The sequence below is a fragment of the Podarcis raffonei genome, chromosome 15 (assembly GCF_027172205.1).
Source record: "Podarcis raffonei isolate rPodRaf1 chromosome 15, rPodRaf1.pri, whole genome shotgun sequence".
NCBI classification, from domain to species: Eukaryota; Metazoa; Chordata; class Lepidosauria; order Squamata; family Lacertidae; genus Podarcis; species Podarcis raffonei.
In genome coordinates, this window is record NC_070616.1 from 33,229,625 (window position 1) to 33,255,051 (window position 25,427).

General features: G+C 48.2%; 1 protein-coding gene across 7 annotated transcripts in view; it reads left to right on the forward strand.

Moving 5' to 3' along the window:
• Positions 1-25,427, forward strand: part of ROBO3 (roundabout guidance receptor 3) — a 354,058-nt gene that overhangs the window by 309,964 nt on the left and 18,667 nt on the right. For 5 of the 7 annotated variants that reach the window (XM_053367474.1, XM_053367471.1, XM_053367473.1 and 2 more), the window contains 9 exons: positions 8,147-8,228; positions 10,284-10,452; positions 16,759-16,925; positions 18,118-18,239; positions 19,040-19,256; positions 20,235-20,359; positions 21,104-21,275; positions 23,336-23,530; positions 25,305-25,328. In XM_053367474.1, the coding sequence (XP_053223449.1) occupies positions 8,147-8,228; positions 10,284-10,452; positions 16,759-16,925; positions 18,118-18,239; positions 19,040-19,256; positions 20,235-20,359; positions 21,104-21,275; positions 23,336-23,530; positions 25,305-25,328 (1,273 nt within the window). The remainder of the gene's footprint in view (positions 1-8,146; positions 8,229-10,283; positions 10,453-16,758; positions 16,926-18,117; positions 18,240-19,039; positions 19,257-20,234; positions 20,360-21,103; positions 21,276-23,335; positions 23,531-25,304; positions 25,329-25,427) is intronic. The other 2 variants (XM_053367476.1, XM_053367477.1) reach the window with 1 other exon arrangement.

Sequence of the window (25,427 nt, forward strand, 5' to 3'; positions counted from 1 at the left end):
GTAAATGTCTCATTGTGGTGACATTTAAAAATAAACCGACCGTTCCATTAGCGACGTTCAAGGTCAACTCGCAGAGTATTGCCAAGTATATCCCAGACATAAGCTACACAGCATTTGTGGGGAGATTTCTCACATTCTGAGAACATTTGCGACGTGTGTGGTCTCCTATCCCCACCCAGAGTCAGGAAACTGGCATGGTGGTGGTAGCTGGGCTCAATACAGCATGCTGGTTTTGATCTTCAAAGCCCTTCTTGGCCTGGGACCCTTGGTATTTGAAGGATGACTTCTTTCCATAGTTACCTACCTGAGCCATGGCACCTGCCCTCTCGAAGTTGATTCCCTACCACGAACCCCAGTTAAAATATCTAGAGAGCACCAGGTCAGGGAAGACGGCTTGAGATCATGAACAGAGACCCTTCTCCAAGTGATGTATCCAACTGAGATACAGTGGAGAGAAAGGGTGTCTTCAGCAGTGTCTCTCTCTCTACAGCCTTACTTATTGCATTTATACCCCAGCTTTATCTCCAAGAAACTCAAGGTGACATACATGGTTCTCTCCTTGAGAGCCAGTGTGGTGTAGTGGTTAAGAGCGGTAGTCTCGTAATCTGGGGAACCGGGTTCGCGTCTCTGCTCCTCCACATGCAGCTGCTGGGTGACCTTGTGCCAGTCACACTTCTCTGAAGTCTCTCAGCCCCACTCACCTCACAGAGTGTTTGTTGTGGGGGAGGAAGGGAAAGGAGAATGTTAGCCGCTTTGAGACTCCTGAAGGGGAGTGAAAGGCGAGATATCAAATCCAAAGTCTTCTTCTTCCTCCTCATTTAATCCCCACAACAATCCAGTGAGGTTAGGCTGTGAGGCAGTGACTGGCCCAAGGTCGCACAGTCAACTTCATGGCCAAGTGGGGATTCGAACCCTAGTCTCCCAGGTCCTACTCCTGCCTGCTAACTACTACACCACCACACTAACTCTCTTTTCTTTTGTGGAATGTGCTTCTCAGAGAGGTGTACCTGGCACCCTTTTTTTGTATTTTTAGTGCCAGGAAAATCCCTTTTGTATTTTGCCAGGTCTTTTCAGCTTGATGCTACGCTGCGGCTTTCAGCACAATTGTTCAGCTCCGTGACTTTATTGTAACTGATCATCCCTGGAATCTTTTCATCTCTTGATCTCTCTTTTAAAGCGGTTTGTTTTGATTTTATGGTTCTTCTTTGATGCTGTTTCATTTGTCTCGTGGTCACTGCAGATTTTACTTTGTCTTGCTTTGTACACCTGTTATTTGGTGGCTGATGAATTGAATGGATGGATGTACATATACAGTAAGGAATTACTTAAGCAATTGGATTTTGTTTTGTAAATGGCTTAAGTGCCACCTTGGTGTTAAACCTGGGAGAGGGCCTTTTTGGTGGCTGCTCCCAGACTTTGGAAGTCCTTTTGTAGAGAAGATAGGTTGGCTTACTTCTTGTTGTCCTTCCATCAGCAGGCAAAGACTTTCTTGTTCCAAGAGGCTTTTGGGAACTGATAGCTTTTAATTAAAGGGCTGGTACTGTGATGTTTTTATTGTAATGACCTTATGTGAAATTATACATATCCTACTAAACATTCTACTAATGTTTAATTAACAATGTTTAATTGTTCCTAAATGATGGCTTTTTAATATGTTCTTAGCTGTTTCTATTTTAGCTGTAAGCCATTTTGAGTCCCTGTCAGGCTAAAAGGTGGTATGTAAATAAACTAAATATTTATATATATATATATATATATATATATATATATATATATATATATATATATATCTCAATCACAGCAGCAGCAATACTTTCCTCCATATCGGTCTGCCCATGCACTGAAGATTGTTATCTGAAGTCCTCCTCCAGGTGCACTCAGTTAGGGCAGGCTTTAAGGGTTGGCATTGTGGGGCACCAGCCCAAGCCCATAGCCCTACAGGGGTCCTAATCCCACTCTCTAGAGACTCCTGCTGTGTAGCCTGTTGTGTTCATCTGCCATTGCCAAGCATGCAAGCAGTGACGAGAGTTAAGGAGATACAGCAGTATTCTCCACCTTCTTTGAGGTCTCCTTCTGGGCGGTTGCATAGATTGGGCCCAGAAGGAAAGGGTCAGCAAATGGACAGCTGTGCCTTGGAGAGGGTCCTACAGATAGCATCTTGACTCCCCCCCAAAAAATATATATAAACCCACCTGGGGCCACCATGGCCCTCACCAGCTGAAGCAAGGAAACCCAGCAAATAGCAGGATGTTCAACCATAGGTTGATAGGATGCTTTTTAGTTTTGCAAGGTGGGAATTGTGATACAGCAACAGCCCTCTGGAAACATCTGGAGGGTCAGGATCCAGAAGAGGCACATTCTAATGGTCAGAAGGGCAAACTGTATCGTTCTGTGGCTCCAGTATTTACCTCTATGCGCAGAGGGACCTGGTGGGACATTTCACATGCATTTTGATGCATTACAGTCATGTGTAGTTTTACAGCTCCGATTTCCCCACGGGTTCAACCAACACCACGTCGCCTGACATCTTCACATAATCTCCCCTGCTACAAGCTTATTTATGTATATTTACAATATAGCGGGGTGGGGGTAGGGTAGGAGATGATGGGAAATGTGGTGCCTCTCACCCCAGTGGGAAATCCAAGTTGTAAACCATACTGCTGCGATAAATGAATTGGAATGTGCCTGAAGTAGCACCCCGTAACAGTTGGATAACCAGGGAGAAAGGCATTTTGTGCAAACATGGAGCCCTCAGAAACCCCTCCTAGCGGTGCAGCAATAAAACTGCTAGCACATTTGCAAAGCTAAGCAAGGTCTGGTAGGGTTTCAAATTGGATGGGGAACCACGTTGTTGAGATTCCTGCATTGCAGAGGCTTGGACTAGATCAGGCTTCCTCAATCTCGGCCCTCCAGATGTTTTGAGGCTACAATTCCCAGCATCGCTGACCACTGGTCCTGCTAGCTAGGGATCATGGGAGTTGTAGGCCAAAAACATCTGGAGGGCCGAGGTTGAGGAAGCCTGAACTAGATTCTATTATTCTAAGGTAGGATTGGCCGAACATTTGCTTTCTCACCATTAAGATGTCCCTCCAGAGCTCAGTACTATTGATAAATTGGGACACGGGTGGCGCTGTGGTCTAAAACCACTGAGCCTCTTGGGCTTGCCAATCAGAAGGTCGGCAGTTCAAATCCCCACAACAGTGTGAGCTCCTGTTGCTCTGTCCCAGCTCCTGCCAACCTAGCAGTTCGAAAGCACACCAGTGCAAGTAGATAAATAGTTACCCCTGTGGCAGGAAGGTAAACGGCATTTCCGTGCGCTCTGGTTTCCGTCACGGTGTTCCATTGTGCCAGAAGTGGTTTAATCCCGCTGGCCACATGACCCAGAAAGCTGTCTCTGGACAAACGCCGGCTCCCTTGGCCTGAAAGTGCCACAACCCTTGGCTCCCTTGGCCTGAGCTCCACAACCCCGTTGTCAACTTTGACTGGCCTTAACTGTCCAGTGGTCCTTTACCCTTTTACTTTTTTACTATAGATCAGGCAGTTAGGCAAGGTGCAAGTTTACCTTGATCTATTAGGGTGCTTTGGGGTTGGGGGCCCATCAACAGCTAATTGCTGCAAATCTCCTATCCACAATGAGTTTTCGAAAGAGGCCACTATGAGAGTGAGGACTGGCCTGTAGCTCCTGATGGGGTAGGACTGAGCCGCTCTCCCATCACCACTATTGCTGCAATCTTCAGGGATGGGGTTGTGGCAGGGACTGTGAGGTTGGGACAGTGTGGATACAGTGTTGGGAGCCTGGCCCTGTGCTCCTCTCCACTTGCCAAGGGCCGTGTCAACCAGCCGGACTCCCCCCTGTGCGGGTGGGCAGGTGGCTCAGTGCTGCCCCTCTATGCTCCAGTGAGGGTGGAGTTGCTGCGGCAGTGAGGGATGGGCTGGTGCAATCCCAGCCCAGCATGTGTGGGCCTGCCCTGGACACCAGCAGCCCATGCTACACCACTGCATTGGGCACAGTCATGCAGTTGACATCATTTCTGGTCTGGCCCTTGTTCCGCTGTCAGTAAAGCCACATGGCTCGTTCTTGGGAGGCTGAACACCACAAAGGAAGGCAAACTCCTTTGTTCTTCTTGTGCCCTTTGGGTAAAGGCTATAGCATCTGCTTTTCATGCAGAAGGTCCCAGGTTCAATCCCTAGGTAGGACTGGGAGAGAGCCCTTCTGAAATCCTGGAGAGTTGCTTCCTTGGTGCATAATTTGAACATAGCTCTGGGCTGTGAGGAGGCTCCTGACTCCAAAGAGCTCAGGTGGAGCTTTTGGGGGCAGTCTATAGCTCTCTCCCCTCCACCTTACAATCCCAAGGTGGGTGTGTCCAACTTGCCCTTTTGCTGCACCGGAGTCAGATCAGGCGATGGGGTAACGTGGAGGTTATTCATGAATTACTTATCAAAACACAGAGCTCACGCTAAACATTTGTTTAAAAATTGATGCTGGCAGTCAGCGGGGAGTGAAATATTTCACGTTAGTTTTGTGCCTTCATTGTGTCAGAGTCAGAAGGTTAATGCATCTGCCGGGTCCCAGCGCGCCTAATAGCATCGTTTTATAGCAGTTGTGGCTCTTTGCCCAGGAAAAAATTAGAGCTGTCAGGTGGACTGGATGACTAGCATGAGTTAATGGTCCCCCAGGACGGGCCGCCTCATCAGGCCACTCTGATTCATGGGGAAAAGTGGGGCAGCCATCCCCAAGTTGCAGCTTCAGAGCCCACCTGGTGGGGACATTAAAGCGATCCCCTCTCTTCCTGCTCACTGCCCCATAGCAGTGGCAAGCTGCAAGCCATTCTCAACCTCCATTTCAGTGCCTTTGCTTTTCATTCTCCATGGGAGAACATGTGCTATGCGTGCAGAAGATTCTAGGATTGGTTCCTGGTACCAGCAATTCAAAAGATTAGGTAGCAAGAAATGGGGCAGCCCTCTGCCAGAGACCATAAAGATGTACCTGCTGCCATTCAGAGTAGGTGATCCTGAGCTTGATAGACAAAGTCTATGTTATATTTGCACTCATCTGCCATCAGTTCAGTGTTAGAAACTCAGATATATAATCTAGGCACCAAACAGCTCCTTAAACCAGGGTTACAGTCACCAAAACGGAATGCCTAGTTGCCATTTTGGGGCACGACAGTTCGAAAGTCGTATTTTTCAATAAGTATTTTTGGTTCCTACAATTCATTCTGATTATGCAGATAAACTATAATGGACAAAATTCTACAGGATCTAGTGTGTGAGAACAGTCAAGATCCAAGGATCCCCAGGCAAGCGTCTCCAGATGGTGGAAACATCAGATGCCATCCTGGCTCCTGGGCATCTTCACTTGGTCGCAAGTGGCCAATAGCCAGGTGCAAAATGTGCCTGGAAAATTTCAACCACTGCCTGATTGGTCAGCCCTGATTTGTAGTCTGTAATGATGTGGTGGTGGTGGTTTAAATCAGTTGTTTTGTCGCTTTTTAATTTTATAATTATTTTATTGTTCTGTGTTATGCACTGTATTGTGAACTGCCCTGGGATCTCCTTGCTGAAGGGCAGTTTAAAAGCTCAGTGCATACATACATACATACATACATACATACACGTGCATACATTTATTGGTATGTCACCTTCCCTCCAGCTGAGGCCGGTGTGCCTGCTGCAACCTCTCACAGGCAGTGACAGCCCAGCCACAGTTATTGAGGTCATAACAGGACTGGATTTCTCCAAAGGAGCAATTCTCAGAAACATCAATTAGTTCAAAATCCTGTGGCTAGACTGCCAGCCCTGGTATGCGGGTGGCGCTATGGTCTAAAGCACTGAGCCTCTTGGGCTTGCCAATCAGAAGGTTGGTGGTTCAAATCCCCACAATGGAGTGAGCTCCCGTTGCTCTGTCCCAGCTCCTGCCAATCTAGCAGTTCAAAAGCACACCAGTGCAAGTAGATAAATAGGTACCGCTGTGGCGGGAAGGTAAACGGTGTTTCCGTGCACTCTGGTTTCTGTCACAATGTTCCATTGTGCCAGAAGCAGTTTAGTCCTGCTGGCCACATGACCCGGAAAGCTGTCTGCAGACAAATGCCAGCTCCCTTGGCCTCAAAAGGAGATGAGCGCCACATCCCATAGTCACCTTTAACTGGACTTAACCGTCTAGGGCTCCTTTACCTTTTTTACCTTTTACATTTCTCCCTGATTCTGAAGCACCTCCACTAGCTTCCAGTCTGTTTCCAAGTAGAATTGACCTGAGGGTGCCTGAGGGATCGCCTCCTCCCAGATGTGAAGGGCTGCAGCTCAGTGGCAAAGCATTTACTTTGTGCACAAAAGATCCTGGGCTCAATTCCTAGCAGCTCCAAGTAGGGCTGAGAAAGGTCTTTGCCTGAAAGCCTGCCAGTCAGTGTAGACAATACTGAGCTATATGGACCAACAGTCTCACCCAGTAGAAATGAGCTTCTTATATTCCTATTTACCCATGTGCTAAGATGAGGCAAGGTTTACCTTGCCTGGGCTGGTTCACTCCCTTCATGGGCAGACACGTTTTCCGGCATCTGCACATGCACAGACGTGATTTCCGGCGCCACGGAAGCGAGTACTCGTGCCATGCCACACCAGTTTAGCGCAGCACGTGGGGACTTTCCAAGAGGGTGGCTCAGTTCGGGGGCAGCTTGTGGGCTAGTTAAATGACCCCTGTGGGCTGCTTGTGGCCCATGGGCCTTAGGTTGCCAACCCCTGCATTAGGGGATCTTCTCCAAGTGCTCCTCACTTCTGAGGTTAGGTGAGTGGCTCTTAGTGAGATGGTCTTTTGGCCATGGGGCTCTGTCTGTCTGTGGTGGAGTTGGGGAACATGTGGCCCACAGATGTTGCTGGACCCCATTAGTCCCAGCCCCAGCTTCCATACTACTAATCTGGAGAATGCTCTGCCTATTCCTTCTGTCCTTTCAGCAATAGGCAAAGACCTGATTAGTTTAATTTTCCCAGGCCTTTTAAAATGTCATCCTGAACTTCTTCATTTTTTAAGTGCCGTTGTGTTTTTTCATCTGCTGCATTTTATTAGCTCTGCCTTTTTAATGTATTTTTTTTATTCTCGTTGTTTGAATTGGGTGGTGCTTTTTCTATCTTAAATGTTAGCTGCCCTGGAAATATTCATATTGGCAGAATACCCACTTTAAAAAAATAAATAAAGCAGCCTTTATCATTAACCATCTATGTGGGAGGGAGGGATTATGAAAGATAACTACTATATGGCAGGTAGTTTTATTATCCCCATATTAAAGATTAGAGGGGTGAGGCCAGGGCAGCTCAGTGAATTTGCACCGGAGGAGCAATTAAAAATGGAGGACGTTCCAGCTCTTGGGCCTTCATGCACAGCCATACTTGGAATGCTGTGTGCAGCTCTGATTACCGGACCTCAGAAGGGAAATTGTAGAGCTGGGGAAAGTGCAGAAAGGGGCAAGGCACATACACAACCCAAATACAGTGGTACCTCGGGTTACATACGCTTCAGGTTACATACGCTTCAGGTTACAGACTCCGCTAACCCAGAAATAGTACCTCGGGTTAAGAACTTTGCTTCAGGATGAGAACAGAAATCGTGCTTTGGCGGCACAGCAGCAGCAGCAGGAGGAGGCCCCATTAGCTAAAGTGGTGCTTCAGGTTAAAAACAGTTTCAGGTTAAGAATGGACCTCCAGAACGAATTAAGTACTTAACCCAAGGTACCACTGTATGTGGGGGTGGCTTAAAAGTGAAGCACGTAAACAAATCCGTGGAGGTTATGACTGCTAGTTATGATGGCTATATACAGTGCTATTTTTCTAGAAAAAGGTGCCGGAACTCACCGTGACAGTAGTGGAAAGTGGCATGAAGATGAACATGAGTGCTGGGGTTTGTTGTACTGCAGTCTGCTTCCATTAAGTTCACACATCCTACTTCTCCTAGTACTCTGAGAAAATGCATAGGACTTCTTCTTAGGATGAAATGTGGATTCCCCTACCCCATGTCCCAACACAAAAACACAGAAGGAGATCTATACAATATCTGCTGCCTGCATACCAGAAGGTGAAACACTCCAGAACAGGAGCTGTGGCTGCAGCGAGTTGTCAGTGGAAATGAATAACATCCTCCCTTTTCTGCATGTTCCAGGTTTCAGACTCGGGGTTGTACATTTGCATCGCTACCAGTTCAACCGGCGAGACAAGATGGAGTGGGTTTCTGGCAGTGCAAGGTCAGTGACGTTGAGGGAAGGGCAGGAAGTGGACCCAAATGCATGAGGTTTACGTTATTGGACCTCTTCAGACATCCTCTAAATGCATTAACTGGGCACTCGGGGAGAGGCAGTGAAGATGAGCATGCATTGGTATCCATGGGATGGGGTGCAGTGTCAAGGGGACAGTTGCCTCCCCACAGAAGAACCACAATCCCCAGTTTTCCAACTTTTATTTTAAAATAGAACCTGAGATATGAGGCAAAAGGTACAGACACTTTTTATTAATAGTTTGAGAAAATAGCCTCCTCCCAACTTTCAGTGTTTTACTTTGCTCCTCCCCTTGGAAAAGTTGCTACAGGCACCTATGATGTACCCATCATGGTTCCCGTTGCCCTCCGTGACTTGGAGAACAACTGTTAGAAGCAGGGACCCTCTGTCCATTTCCCCAAGTCCGTGGGGCTGGACCTTGGAACTGTGATGAAAGCAACTCAGACTGGAAACCTATGTAAGAGCTGGAGGCTCCACCCCTTTCTGGCTGTCAGTCAGGCCCTGATTCTGCACGTGGTTTCCCCCTCCGCCCGAGTAGCTTCACATGCAGCTTGCTGGGCAATGCCTGGTTTCCGTCTCCTCTCATCCTGTGGCTCTGGGGGAGATGTGGGGACATGCTGGAGAGCCAGCCCAGAGACCCAGCTGCTGGGGTGGCATCTCCAAGCCCTGGGACAGGAGATCTCAGGTTCATGGTCTTGGCAGGCCTGAATCCTGACACTCTCCTGAACTTGCAGAGTGTGCATCTCAGAGCCCTGGAAAGCCAGGGTTCTGAAATGCATGAAGAGCTTCCACGAGCCCAGGATGGTCCTTGCTTCACACAGTCACACTCCAACTCAGGAAAGGCGACAAGAGTTCCCTTCCAGGCCTGCTGTGATTCTGATAATCCCACCATCAGTTAATGTTATTTGCATTTTTTGAAAAATAGACTTCACATTGAGTGCACAGATGCATTTAACATCACATCTAGTTTTGGCCCTTAGCTATGCCATGCTTTGAATTGTGTTTCTTCTGCAGTAGAAAGGGGTCAACTTCAGAGCATGCTTCACTATTCAGTATAAAATGCATTTTCTTTTAACCCTGGTTGGCTGTGTACCCACCACTTTCTACACTCCATGCAAGGATGAGTGGATTAATTTTTTGGCCTAGGCAGCTGTTGTGGGGTTTGGACTCACAAAGCCACAGACATCTCTCCAGGCCTGCAATTGTAGGCTCACATGTGTCCCTGGAGCAGAGGTCTTTGCCTGCCTCCTAGCACAGGAGCCCTGTCTGCATTCGCCTGTGGGAACAGCTCATTTAAAAACCAATAAACTGCCCTCTGATTTTAAGCCCAGCAAGCACATTCCTGCCTTGGAGAGCCATGCCAGGCTGTTAAATGTAAAACCACCTCAAGGAATAAATGTTGATGTGGAGATGTGATGATGAGCCAGGTTTCTCAGACCTCACAGAAGGTTTTTTAGGGGGGTGGTTTCCCTTGCATGCAAGGAGAGCTTCCATTTCTCCAAGGTTGGTTTTGGAAAACAAACACCCCAGTAAGAAAGCAAAGTCTCAATCCCACTACAAGCCCCCAGCGCCCAGGAATTTGGGAGCTGCTGCTCATTTACAGATGTGCTGGTATAATAAAGTATAGCAGTTCTTGAAGTGGCTGATTCTGCCTCCTAAATTAAGAGAAGGTTCTTTTCCCCAAGAAAGGTAGGGGAATGGACATTCCCTCGCCTTGCCCACAGCAGGTGGTTGTCTTGGCTTTACACAGGGGTTCCCGAAAAACCACATCAGTGCATTCTCAGGTCCTGTTAGAACACAGATAGTTTATATCTTAATTGTTCTGAGCATGCATTCTTGCTTTGTCAAGGTAAAACACATTGATAGACCACAGGTTTTCTGGCTGACAACTATGCAAGCAAGCTGTGCAGGGCTGAATTCAGTTTGCCCCTTATATAAAGGCCCTGCGCAGGTGACCCGATCCCTGATCCTCCTTTTAGGGCTCTCTGCCATTCTCATTCTCTTCTTCCACATTTGCTTCTGCAGAGAACGGGGCTGATCTCCAGACTCAGCTTCCGGAGCCAAGCCTCCTCCCAGGTCCACCCTCTGCACCTCTGGTCACGGACGTCACCAAAAACAGCGTTGCTTTGATCTGGAAGCCAAACCCTGTGAGTGGGGGAGCCGCTGTCAGTTCATACATAATCGAAGCATTCAGGTAACTCACGTTGTTACTCAAAAGTAATCCCACTTACCTGCCCTCACCCGCAGTATCTTTGGGCTCAAAATGGAGAGACAGTTTGAGGGTGGTAGAAAATGAACAGCTTATTACAGGGTTGGGGAGACATTTTAACCCTGAGGGCTGCATTCCCTCATTCCCAACCCTCTGAGGGCCAGCAGTAAAGGTAAAGGGACCCCTGACCATTAGGTCCAGTCGTGGCCGACTCTGGGGTTGCGGCACTCATCTCGCTTTATTGGCCAAGGGAGCCGGCATACAGCTTCCGGGTCATGGGGCCAGCATGACTAAGCTGCTTCTGGCAAACCAGAGCAGTGCACGGAAATGCTGTTTACCTTCCCACCGGAGCGATACCTATTTATCTACTTGCACTTTGACGTGCTTTCGAACTGCTAGGTTGGCAGGAGCAGGGACCGAGCAACGGGAGCTCACCCCGTCGTGAGGATTCGAACCGCCGACCTTCTGATCGGCAAGTCCTAGGCTCTGTGGTTTAACCCACAGGGCCACCCGCGTCCCTGAGGGCCAGCAGTAGGTGGGGCCAAAAAGGTGGGAGAAGGCAAAGTTCATCAGTGAGCAAGGCCACGTTCTGTCTGTCTGTCTGTCTGTCTGTCTGTCTCTCTCTCTCTCTCTCTCTCTCTCTCTCTCTCTCTCTCTCTCACACACACACACACACACACACACACACACACACAACACAATCATGTAAGCACATGGAGAGCTCCTCAAATGACTCCTTTATTGGGTTCTCATCCTGATTGCTTGCACAACATGTGCATAGAGGTTAGACTGCATCCTGTCTGTATTGAGCATGCAGATCAGCTATTGGGTAGGTGGTTGTCTTATTGCCCTTTCCCTGTTCTTCAGATTATCTGAGGAGCAGGGAGGGGAAGAATTTCATCTCCATCACAATGCTGAGCTGGACCCCCATGGCCAGCCCCACATTGCAATGGGTATGAAAACCGCACCTGCCCACTCTTCAGGTCTCTCCCCACCCCAGCCAGGCATGTAGTGTAAGAAGCCAGCAGTTCCAACCTGCCTTTGTGTAATCAGAAATGTTTCCATTTTTCTGCAGTTCAGCTTCTGCTAAATATTAAATTATTTGTCTTGTTGCCCTCTGTTCAATGTAATAAAATTATGTATGTAAATTGAATGTAACTAATGGTGTCATTAATTCCACACCATTCATTTCAATGTGAAGGAAACACATTGTAATTTATTTATTTTTGAGGGGGGAGGATCTGTCATCAACAACAGCGAATACTTATTGATTATGGACATGTAAGGAATGTCCGGCACTGACAATTTCCTCTTCATTTTCTGTTTTCTCTGACATCTCTAACCCTGGTTTAGTTGATGGGCAGATCAATTCATTGCATTCTGTTGGTCTGGTAGCCACTGCCACTAGCATAACATGAGTATAACGTAGTCAGAATCTTTGACACCTCCAGTCGGCAAAAACAGAGCATATTGTTTGTGTTGTAAATGTGGGATTAAAAAAGGAAGACCCTACCATGCCTGCTGCTTGCCCTGCTGTCAGGTTCTGCAAGAATTGGAATTCTCATTGCAGATGTCCAGGTCAAACCAACAACTCTCATTTACAATATATAGTGTGTAACCCCCGCTGTGGCTTTTGCTGCATTTTCTTTCCCAATCATAGCTCCTAAACAATCTCTCTCTCAAAATGTCACTCTGGGACTCTCCTGCTGAGGCCAGTTGTGTTGCACAAAATGCAGGAAGTGGCTCCACTGCCTGTGTGATCCTGACATCGCTGCAGAAGCCAACCTAAATAAATGTGCATGCATCCGGATGATCTGAATTAGGGTTGCTTGTGCAATAATGTGTTCCTTTCTACAGAGGTAGGAGTCCTGTCTGTTTTGCTTCTGGCTGAACCCACCATTGTCATGTGCTCCCCTAGAAGGCTCTGCAGAAAGTACAGTCATACCTCGGGTTACAGCCGCTTCAGGTTGCGTTTTTTCGGGTTGTGGACCGCCGAAACCCGGAAGTACCAGAACGGGTTACTTCCAGGTTTTGGCGGTCGTGCATGCACAGAAGCGCTAAATCACGCCTTGCGCATGCGCAGAAGCACCGAATCACAACCTGCGCATGTGCAGATGTGGGTTGCGAACACTGCGGGTTGCAAACGTGCATCCCGCACGGATCACGTTCGCAACCCGAGCGTCCACTGTATTTTGGCCCTTAGACTAGGGAAAAAACCTCATCACTTCTGCCTTAATAGCTGACAGTAGCTTAAAGGTGAAGGGACCCCTGACCGTTAGGTCCAGTCGTGGCCGACTCTGGGGTTGTGGGGCTCATCGTGCTTTACTGGCCGAGGGAGCCGGCTTACAGCTTCCAGGTCATGTGGCCAGCATGATTAAGCTGCTTCTGGCAAAGCAGAGCGGCGCACGGAAACGCCGTTTCCCTTCCTGCCAGAGCGATACCTATTTATCTACTTGCACTTTGACGTGCTTTCAAACTGCTAGGTTGGCAGGAGCAGGGACCGAGCAACAGGAGCTCACCCCGTCGCGGGGATTCGAACCGCCAACCTTCCGATCGGCAAGCCCTTAGAATCCTGCAATTAGAATCATAGAATCATAGAGTTGGAAGAGACCACAAGGGCCATCGAGTCCAACCCCCTGCCAAGCAGGAAACACCATCAGAGCACTCCTGACATATGGTTGTCAAGCCTCTGCTTAAAGACCTCCAAAGAAGGAGACTCCACCACACTCCTTGGCAGCAAATTCCACTGTCAAACAGCTCTTACTGTCAGGAAGTTCTTCCTAATGTTTAGGTGGAATCTTCTTTCCTGCAGTTTGGATCCATTGCTCCGTGTCCGCTTCTCTGGAGCAGCAGAAAACAACCTTTCTCCCTCCTCTATATGACATCCTTTTATATATTTGAACATGGCTGTCATATCACCCCTTAACCTCCTCTTCTCCAGGCTAAACATGCCCAGCTCCCTTAGCCGTTCCTCATAAGGCATTGTTTCCAGGCCTTTGACCATTTTGGTTGCCCTCCTCTGGACACGTTCCAGTTTGTCAGTGTCCTTCTTGAACTGTGGTGCCCAGAACTGGACACAGTACTCCAGGTGAGGTCTGACCAGAGCAGAATACAGTGGCACTATTACTTCCCTTGATCTAGATGCTATACTCCTATTGATGCAGCCCAGAATTGCATTGGCTTTTTAGCTGCCGCGTCACACTGTTGCCTCATGTCAAGTTTGCTGCAGGTCACTTGATGGAGGTGCCTTGGAGAATTGGAAATGCCTGCCTCAGGCACACAGAGCCAGGGCCCCACGGCCCAGTCCATTTTGCTCGGGTAACAGCTCCCCTGAATCCCATCTGCACATCCAAGGCGTGAATCAGAGCTTTGGAGTGCATTGAGATCCTGCAGCCCTCTTGCAAAACCAGAGGCTTTTCACTCACCTCTTTCCTCCTGGGACAAGTGCTCCTATAAACAGTAATGGAGTTGTTTTCTTTATTGGGTGGAGTTTGCAGTTCCTTAGAGAAAGACGCTGACCCATAAACGACCCAGGGAGAGCAGGGCAGGTAGCCCTCTTCTGTTCTCAGAGTACAGCAATTTCCGGATCTGGCTAGAGTAAGGAAGGGCCTTGCAGTCGTAAAGGACTGCCCCTGCCCCTGATTCATCAGCTCAACCAAGTCTGTCTCGAGCCGTGTTTTTAGAGGTCAGGGGAGCAGATCTGCACAGCTGCGAAAATCCTTCGCTGTCAGTGTGTTCCTGGGCAGTAGGGTCACTGCTGCCGAATCCGCATTCAGCTTCTGTTTGTCATCCCCCTCCCCTGCAGCACACCAGCAAAAGACCCCATACTCAAATTCTTTCTCCCTGCAGCTGAGTTGCTAAGGTGCCACATAACGGAGACCAAACTATTTCCCACCCACCCACCCACATGGCTTGTGGCCTCTACCTTGGAGCCATCTGCTCTGGAGCCGGAGGAGATTTGCGGGAAGCGCAGGTGGCCAAGAGATGTCAGTTTGCAGTAGGAAATTCTGCAAACATGGAGGCAGCTGGGCTGCGCAGTAAATCACCGGACGGGCTGATTGCAAGTGTGCTCTTGTGCCCGTGGATGTGCGTGCAGAGGCATGGAGATGCCGAGTTAGGGAGCAGCAGGGCATCTTCAACATGGACTTGCATCTGTGTCCTCAGGCTCACAAATCGGACTGTACACATGTGTTGTGCCCCAGGGGAAGAGGCCCATTGAAATGGGGGTGGGGAAGAGGTTCAGTCAGACCCACAACTGACTGAGGGGTCAAGGAAGACACCGGCTCAGGTCTGCTCAGCTGAAAGTATGCATTATTTTCAGGTCTGCAGCTTCTCCTGGTATGCCCTGCAGAGGACCTTAAGGTCCATGAATAATCATAGTTTAGAGGTCCTGGGCCCTAAGGAAGTCAGATTATCCTCCACCAGGGCCAGGGCCTTCTCAGTGATGGCTCCGACCTGGTGGAATGCTCTGTCCCATGACACCAGGGCCCTGCAGGATTTAACTTCCTTCTGCAGGGCCTGTAAGACAGAGCTATTCCACCTGGCTTTCAATCTGAACTTAGCCTGGTCTTTTATTCCCCTTCCTTTCCTCCACCTCCCCTTTTTATAAAGATTACCTGCTCTGGGATCCCACAGCTAATTCTCTCCTGGTCTCCTCGTTGGCCCAAATAGGATTAATTTAGCCAGCTAGCCCTGGTGATCATCCAATGTTTATTGGATGGATTTCCCCCCTAAATTGATTTTTGAATTCTGAATTTATTGTTATTCACGTTTTATACTGTATTTTATGCTGTTTTTTGTTGCATCGTTTAAGTGTTTTAAATTTGTTGTTAGCCGCCCTGAGCCCAGTTTTCTGAACCAGGAAGGGTGGGGCATAAATAAAAAAGTATTTATTCTCCGGCCTGCATGCACCCATGGCCCAGATTACTCTCAAGAGTAAGTACCGTCCTCCTCTCCTAGGGTGCCTGACTTTCATGCAGCTGGCTTTGGCAGGCTCATGTCTAGGGCTCATATGTCTCCCGGAGGAGAAAGGGAGCAGTGGGGACCTGAAATGCAGCTATTCCCTCTTTGACACCAGCCAGTGAAGTTTAGGCAGAGAGTCTGGAGATGGCAGGGAAGGAAGGGTGAGCCAGCCTGCCTTGTGTGGAGGCCCAGCCACTCAGCTGGGCTTCCACTGTCCCACTTTCCCCTCTCAGGGGCTTTTATTAACCTCCCGGTTTCCACATCCTTCATTCAAGCCAAGGCCCTGCAGAATGAATTTGCGAGCCCCAACCCATCTCCATGCTCAGTGGTGGAACATCTGCTCATCAAATGATTGATCTTAAAAGCAGGAATGGAGGAAAATTGCATCCTCATCAGGATTGGGCAGATAATACTCAGCGTTGGTTTATCATCATCATCATCACCATCACCACCACATTCATTCATTCATTCACTCCTGCCCAATTTGGTGGAATGTAGTGTGGGACAGAAATACTTGTTTGGGCAAGCACATCAGGCAGCTACTGTAGAACATATCATTGCATTATTGTGTCTCAGTCCCTTGCTGGATACAGAGCCTAGTCTTGCAATGAGGGCACATTGCTATCTCTCTCTCTCTCTCTCTCTCTCTCTCTCTCTCTCTCTCTCTCTCTCTCTCGCACATGCACACACTCAAACACACGCAAACATCAATTATGGGTCACAGGAAACTTTACATCCTGGAAGCAGCACAGAAGGGGAGATTTTTAAATATATTTCCGCATGAATAGATTTGGCTTAGGACCGAATTCCTGTTTACTTCCAAAGTTGAGCCAGGACCCCATTAGCCGGGCCCCATTGAATTCCAGATTTTGAAAACTCTGGACAGTCCTTTTGACGGTGTTCGCTGCACCCTCTTCCTTCCCTGTAATTCAGTATTTAAGGATACAAAGAAGAGCCAGGGCTCACAATGACTTCGAGGCCACATCCCCTAGCTGTGTCCCTGCTACTGTTGACTCATGTTAAGCTTGTGGTCTACTAAGACCCCTAGATCAGTTTCCCATGTACTGCTGCTAAGCCCAGTGTCCCCATATGTAGAAACTAGCCTCCTATGCAAAGGTGAAAATGTGCATTGCTTGCTGTGTACCTGATTGCTTATGATCCTGTGCCCATCAGTGCCACTCAGAAAATGACCCATAAGGGGATGGGGCCTTAGACTTAAAAGAGCTCCCCCTTTCTGGGCTCCCCCTTCCCAGGTAGTACAGGAGACAAAGCTGAGCCATTGCCCTTGGGGACTCCCCTTCTTCCTTTTGCAACTCTGTTCTGTTGCAGTCAGTCTTCCGGCAGCACCTGGCAGACAGTGGCAGACAACGTGAAAATGGAGAAGCACACGGTCAGCGGCTTGAACCCCAACACCATTTACCTCTTCCTCATACGGGCTGTCAACGCCTATGGGCTCAGCGACCCCAGCCCCGTCTCGGAGCCGGTTCGTACGCAAGGTGAGATTCCCAGGTGCTGACCTGCTGGAGCAGCAATAGGAACAGCTTGGCATTTGCATCTCACATCGTTCTACAGTAGGGGCATTTAGGAAAACATTAGACCACTCATCAGACTCTGTTTACAGAGGCATCCCCTCTGCAAACAGGGAAGGGACAGAGCTCAGGGATAGAACATCTGCTTTGCTTGCAGAAGCGCTCAGGTTCAATCACTAGCATCTTCAGGTAGGGCTGGGAGAGAGAGCTCTGCCTGAAACCCTGAAGATAGATCCCTATAGACCTGGGGTTCCCAAACTGTGTCCCACACTTCCCAACTAGCTCACTTCCCGCTTGAGGCTGCAATCTAGCACTTACCTGGGAACAAACCCCATTGAACTGAATGGAACTTACATCTGAGTAGACACAGTTAGGAATGCAGCCTTGGTCTATGGCAGGCATGGGCAAACTCAGCCCTTCAGATGTTTTGAGACTACAGTTCCAGTATATCTGAAGGAGCGTCTCCTCCCCCATCGTTCTGCCCGGACACTGAGGTCCAGCTCCGAGGGCCTTCTGGCGGTTCCCTCACTGCGAGAGGCCAAGTTACAGGGAACCAGGCAGAGGGCCTTCTCAGTAGTGGCGCCCGCCCTGTGGAACGCCCTCCCATCAGATGTCAAAGCGATAAACATCTACCTGACATTCAGAAGACATCTGAAGGCAGCCCTGTTCAGGGAAGTTTTTAATATGTGACATTTTAGTGTATCTTTCATCTTTGTTGGAAGCCGCCCAGAGTGGCTGGGGAAACCCAGCCAGATGGGTGGGGTACAAATAATAAATTATTATTATTATTATTATTATTATTATTATTATTATTATTATCCCTGACCACTGGCCCTGTTAGCTAGGGATGATGGGAGTTGTAGTCCCAAAACATCTGGATGGCCAAGTTTGCCTATGCCTGGCTCTCTTTATCAGTCCACATGCCACCTTTCTCACATAGAAATTAAGGCAGCATGCAATGGGGTTACAAGACAGCCACACTCCATGTGGTGGGTTTTGTTTATCACCTAGCCATCAGGTTGCACTTAACAACAAAGCGGTATGCGGTTTTCTGAGAGTATAGCAAGTCCCCAAACCCTTGCCAAGACCACATTCCTCAATACAGATGAAACGTTGTGCCATGGACTGCCTTGGACTCACTTCCTATATGCTTTGGCAGATGTAAGTCCTACCAGGCAAGGGGTGGATCACCGGCAGGTGCAAAAGGAGCTTGGTGAAGTTGTGGTGCAGCTCCAGGATCCTGTTGTCCTCACCTCCACCACCATTCAAGTGACCTGGACTGTGAGTACCGGCAGCATCACTGATCCTTCCTTGAAATGGCACAACCTGTGTAAGCAAAGGGCAACTTTGTGAATGGGTTAGGCAGAGGTGGTGGCTTTCAATGGGGATTAGACAATGGTTACCAGTCACAAAGGCTGGATGTTAAATTCAGATCCAGAGGCTGTGTAGCTCTGAATATCAGTTGCTAGGGGAACAATAGCAGAAGATGACTCTTGCCCTTGTTGGCTTCCTAGGGGCATCTGACTGACCACTGAGGAGAAGAGGGCACTGTGCTACATAGATTTGTGGCTGGATACAAAGGGGTCTTTCTAATGTGAATAACTTTGCTGACCTTTGCTGAAAGTCACAATAGCACCCTGCCCATTCTTTGGCATGAAGGGTTCCTTTTCCAGTGAAGGGAAGACCAGAGCAAAAGAAAACTGTCCTTCTGAAGCCTGAAAGCAACATCTTCATACTGCTTCTCAGTATAGCCAGCCCTAGTCGATAGAGGTCAGGTTGTTGCATTAAAGGGCTTAGGGTGATGTATAAAGATTTTAGAGAAACGGGAGAGTACAAGGTTGGTGCAAAAGAGATATTATAATAGTTGCTGGGAATAGACATAATACAGGGGCAGAAGCAAGCAAGAAGAGGGAGGAAGCAGAAAAAAGTTTGGGGAAGGGCAGCAGAATCAGAAGGAAGAGGTCTGGAAGCAGAGAGAATAAATGGGTGCTTCAGCAGGCAAGAAGCTGGACCCATTTTGCTGTGGCCTTTTCTGGAAATGGACACCATGCGCAAGCGGCTAACGGTTTGTCTTCTTCCAGGTGGACCGCCAGGCTCAGTTCATCCAAGGCTACCGAGTGATGTACCGGCCCAAAAACAGTGCCTGGCTCGTGCAGGATGTGAAGTCCCCTGCTGAACGCAGCACCGTCTTAGTCGAGCTGCGCAAAGGCCAGGAGTACGAGGTCAAAATCCGGCCATATTTTGATGAGTTCCAGGGCATGGACAGCGAGGTGCTGCTGGTGCGCACCCCGGAAGAAGGTAGATGTGGAAAGGCAGGGAAGTGTGAGCCTCTAAGCTCCAGTTCAGCCTCCCCCCAAAAACTAACTTTTTGTTCATGGACCATTTCCAAATGTGATACGGCACTTATGCGCAAAGTGCAATTTAGCGCTTCTGCGCATGCGCGACCGCCAAAACCCGGAAGTAACCCATTCCAGTACTTCTGGGTTTCGGCGGTCTGCAACCCGAAAAAACGCAACCTGAAGCATCTGTAACCCGAGGTATGACTGTATTGACTTCTCTTCTCCATCCTAATGGGGCTGACTTCTGTAGACTAAGCAGAGCCATTGTTTGTATGCCTGCTCTGTTGGGCACTCCCTATATTAGTATTATACTCTAAGGGGTTTCTCCTAAAGTAAAGGGCTGGAGATCTGTAGCTCTGTAGGCGTTGTCGGTCCACAGCCCCCCATCATCCTTGACCATTGGCCATGCTGGATGGGGCTAGCAGGAGTCTGGAGGTTCTCCACTCCTGGCTCAAGGACTGTCTGTAGCTCAGCTCACCTGCTTTCTGCATGCAAGGCTCCACCCCTGGCATCTCCAGGTAAACAAGACTGAGCTAAATGGATCCGTTCAGGCGCTGCCAGCAGGGGATGGGGGCAGCACCAGGGACCTAGTTTCCCAGCAGTGGCTTCAGTTCCAGGATGGTGATGGGGTGATGGTGAGTGTGTCAATGAAGCCAGTTACACAATTCTGTCCCTCCCCTCTGGTCTCTCCTGGAACAGAAGGTCTGACATGATATAAGGCAGCTTCCTAGGTGCCTATAAAAATCCATTTCCATGCGTAGTGTTCTAAAAGTTAAGCTTTGTAGGGCAAATGCCTGGTGGCTTTTCCTTGCCTTGCCTGTAACTCAGCATGCCCTGGCATAGCTTTGCAGCATTCCAGAACGCAGAGTTGGCAGCCGCCAGATGCCACGTAGCCCTTCTTCTGAGCAATAAACTCATTTTATCCCGTCTCGCCCAGCCCCCAGTGCTCCTCCTCAGGCGGTTACTGTAGTCACAGTGGGGACCAGCAACAGCACCAGCATCAGCATATCCTGGGAACCACCTCCACCCGGAGAACAAAATGGGATCATCCAGGATTACAGGGTAAGGCTGCCATTCTCAGAATATCCTTGGGGAACCTCTGAAATTTAAGATTAGCCCCAGAGATTAGAAGGTTGGTCTGAAGGATTTGGAGCTGGCAGGTCTAGTCACAGCAAAGAGCTGCAGTGGGTGCTGGGAAACAGCCATGGGACGTTTTTATTTATTATTTCTTTGTTTATTAAATTTCTGTACCGAGGGCCCTAGGGCGGTTTACAATATAAAAGCACAAAAAATACATATCATAGTAACAAGCAAACACAAAACACACACACACATCTGTTTAAAAGGCAATAGATTTGCTACAGTGTGTCCCTTCAGCCATTGGTCATAACAGTTCAGGATACGGGTGGCATTGTGGTCTAAACCACCGAGCCTCTTGGGCTTGCTAATCTGAAGGTCGGCGGTTCGAATCCCCGCAACGGGGTGAGCTCCTGTTGCTCTGTCCCAGATCCTGTCAACCTAGCAATTCAAAAGCACACCAGTGCAAGTAGATAAGCAGGTACCACGGCGGGGGGAAGGTAAACGGCGTTTCCGTGTGCTCTGGCTTCCGTCACAGTGTCTCGTTGCGCCAGAAGTGGTTTAGTCCTGCTGGCCACATGACCCAGAAAGCTGTCTGTGGACAAACGCCGGCTCCCTCGGCCTGAAGGCAAGATGAGCACCACAACCCCATAGTCGCCTTTGACTGGACTTAACTGTCCAGGGGTCCTTTAGCTTTTTACCATAACAGTTCTTCTCCTCCCATGGCAGGTTTGGTGCCTAGGAAATGAGTCTCGTTACCACATCAATAAGACAGTGGATGGCACAGTGCACTCGACAGTCGTGCTGGGCCTGGTGCCAGGAATGATCTATCGCACAGAGGTGGCAGCAGTCACCAGCGCAGGCATTGGCGTGAGGAGCGCCCCAGTCACCATACAAATCAGTGAGTACTTGAGGCTCCTTCCCAAATGTCGAAATGAGATAATAAGATGATAATGCTCTTCCAGTGTGGCCATGCCCATTCACTGAAGTCAACTGCAGAAACATGTTCCTTCCACATCTGTGGTGCCACCATAATGGGAGAAGGACTTCCTAGTTGTGCTGCCCAATTTATGGAACTGATGTTGGAGAACATTGATTCCTCCCATCCAAGGCTCACCTGTGGAAGTTTCAAAAATGGATGCCAAAAGTATTTCAGACTCAGAAGTTAATTGCCACGGTGATGGCTTAATCCAATGAACTATTCCAGTATGCCATTTATAGTTTGTAAGTTTAAATTTCAGGTTTCGCTCTTGAAGTTGAATCTTTGGAAGCCATGTTACTGAAAATTATGTCCATGCTGTGCAAAGTTGTAGTAGCTGCTGGTCAAAAGTAAAAAATAATTAAAAAAGCTTTTCCAAGTGGTCTCAAAGTATACTTTAAAATGTGTAATAAACACACACACACATACATGGTTTTGGAGGTTGACAGTGCTGTCATAAATATTTGGTTCAGTAGGATTAAGGCAGCAATCCAATATCCACTTAACTTGAGTAACTCCATTGAACACAGTGGGACTTGCTTTTGAGAAGACATGATTTGGAAAGGTGAAGAATTAAACTTAAGATTGGAAAAAGGAGAAACCCTGTATCGGGAAATTTTTAATGTCTATCTATTGTTTATATTTTTTTATGTGCTGTAAGCTGCCCTGAGTGGCTGGGGGAATCCAGCCAGGTGGGCAGGGTATAAATAATAAAATTATTATTATTATTATTATTATTATTATTATTATTATTAACCTAAATTGGCAGGTGTGCCCATCCCCCCTGAGAAGGAATAGAGAAGAACTTACTTCTAACTGGCATTCATATGGGAGCAAGATAATGGGGGAAGGCAATGCAAAGCAAGTAGAAAGAAACAGGAGGATCTCTGGATGTTGTAGTTGTGAGTCAAGGTCCCATCCCCTGCTTTATGATGAAATAAGACACATGGACACCAGTATTTTAGGTTAATGGGCTAAAAATGGCCACAACTTTATTGGCTACAGAAAGTGAGCAGTATTGGCTTAGGCATTGGATTTGAACTGACCATACCTGACTCCTGCCTGCCCTACAGGAAGTCACACAAGGGTTAATATCCTGTAGGGGGAGCCTGTTGATGCAAATCAACTGGGAGCTCTCCCCTAGTGTCACCAGAGGGTCGTGCCATGGCCCTAGCCACCAGCTGGGCTTTGGACAGGAACCACGAGGGTCGTGCCATGGCCCTAGCCACCAGCTGGGCTTTGGACAGGAACCACGAGGGTCGTGCCATGGCCCTAGCCACCAGCTGGGCTTTGGACAGGAACCACGACCATCGGATTCCTTTACCGGAATACCTTTCAAGGGGAGGGGTAGGTGACGGCCACAACCTCCCCTCCAACACACAACGCATTTTCCGATGCCTAACCACCAAACCTTACAAAGTTGTGACAATTTAGAAGCAAAGTTCGAAAAGGATTGGAGTAAATTTGATTGAATATATATGGAGTAATTGTAAGAATTTAAAAACTGTAGCAGGATTAATGTAAATCTTGTGATGTGGATGGAGTGTAAATAAGAAACTGTTTGAGATTTGAGACATGAAAATCGTTGAAGGGATGGAAGGAAGTCCAGGCGCAATAAGGCGCAGGGTAAATAAGAAGACATACAAATTTTTGAATGTAAGAGTATTTGTTTTATTTTTTGTTGTTACAAAACAGCAATAAAAAGTATTTGGGGGGGGGAAGCAAAGTTGTGACAATTTGCTACTAGGTAGGCGAAAACCAAGTGGCTGGTGCCAATCTACACAAAACATCTCCTTGCTTGTAGAAAACTAGCAAGTCAGGGATAGGGGTTCTTCTTTGACATGCTGACTCTCTACGCGTAGGGAACGTTTGGTCACACGAGCCTCTGCCTGGTTTCCCGCTTTTGGGGACAGCCTACGTAGCTCAAGCTACTTTCATCTCCTCTCTTCTGTGGTTGCTTTTGCCTGCTGTGTGTACTGCAGAGCCCTTGCCGGACCAGGACACGGTGCCTGTGAGCAACGGGGACAGCGTGAGCCTTGCGGAGCAGATCACGGACGTGGTGAAGCAGCCGGCCTTCATCGCCGGCATCGGCGGGGCCTGCTGGGTCATTCTCATGTGCTTCAGTGTGTGGATCTACTGTCGCAGAAAGAAGAGAAAGGAACTGAGTCACTACACAGGTGAGATGGGCAAGGCTGCATTCCGCCTCCTCCCCAGGGGATATGGGTTGGCTGCCTAAGAACTGCCTTATAAAAGGTCCTGTCTTGACTTGGACCAAATGCTCACAAGGCATCTATAAGAACCAGCAACATCTCCACGTCCAGATCACCCCTCCTAGGCTCAGCCTTGAGGAGCAGAAGACCTTAAAGGGGCAGTCAGTCCTCTGGCTCAGACTTATCATTACTAAATTTCTTAGCAGCCTGACACAAACAGTAACACGGCTCACATAATTTGTATGTAATTATATAGAACTTCCCAAAGACAAAATGTAAAGAGAAGACATTTATATTCCACCAAGTGTCCCATTTCTTTAAATATAGTTTTTACATAATGCGTGCAATACCAAAATCATGAACGAGGGCAATACGGGAGGTCTCAAAACCAAAGTTCCGTCCAAATGTCCACTCATTCAATAAAGAGAAAAGAATTTCTACAAATATACTTGTTGCTAAGAAATAATCCACAGACCGGGGGGCAGGGGAGACCCTATCCACATCAACCGGAGTTTTATAGCATTGCTCCCAATCACTCAAACCACAGTGCCTCAGCTGTGTGAAAATCCCAAGCAGATTCCGACGACAAGATCACCAGATGCAAATCTCTGTTTCGAATGTCTTCCTCCAGTCGGCCCACATTGGAATGATAAAATGGCAAAACACATGCACAAGGAGGTAAGTCAGCTCCATAAACTTGAAAAGGCTCTCTGCTCATTCTGTGAAGGCTGATGCAGACACAGCTGTGCGTTCTGCAGCCGAGACATTCCGTATTGGACTTGTGCATGATTTTTAAATGGACGATTGGTGCAATATAAACATCTTATCTTTACATTTTATCTTTGGGAAGTTCTATATAATCACAGAGTTATGTGAGCTGTGTTTCTGTATTTCCCTGTGTTGTCTTTGACCGTAATAAAACATTATTATTATTATTATTATTATTATTATTATTATTATTGTTATTGTTATTGTTATTGTTATTGTTATTATTATTATTACTACTACTACTACTACTACTACTATTACTATTATTCCCTGTGTTGTCTAGACGATTTACAACTTTAAAGCATAGAGAAGGGTCAAAAAATGGCCAAAACTATATTAAGAACCACATCATTCTATTAAAATACCAGCCCATGACTGAATTACAAATAGTATTTTATACTGAATCAGCCAATCCAACACCATCAAGTGTTTGGGAGTAGAGGAAAACCTTAACCTGGCGATGAAAATAGAGTTGTGTTGCATTGGCACCAGATGGGCCTCTCTGGGGAGAGCCTGGCACTGCCACCTCCCCCTCTCTGAGGACTCCCTGAGGACTTGTTACTGGTCCAACATAGGAATGTGGTTTCCCAGCACGGAGGGAGTTGGATCTTTGGGGGCAGAGGGCAGGTTCAGATCCATAAGGTGGGGTCAGAGCCCAGGCCCAGGCTGCAGCTCGGGGTCAGGCTCCTTGCCTATCTATCCCACTGCCCTCCGTTCTGGCTGGCAGCAGCTCTGCAGAACCTCAGGCAGAGAACGCCTTTCCCCTCAGCTGCTCCCCAAGATCCCTTGTAACCGGAGATGCTGGGGATTTGAGTGCTTGACATTCTGCATGCAAAGCATGTGCTCTGCCACCGAACTGCGCATCCTCCACCTGCCGACCCCCCGATCTGCCTTAGGCTCCCTGCCCCCATCTGCCTGCCGCAAACGCAACTTGCTCTGAGCCACCTCACTTTCTGCTTGCTTCTCTTTGCAGCTTCCTTTGCGTACACGCCAGCAGGTAAGGCTTTTTTTCCTCGCCCCCCCATTACATTGCTCCCCACCAGCTCCGCCAACCCAGCCCTTGCCTTCATTCTTCATGGAAGTGTCTTTGACTTAG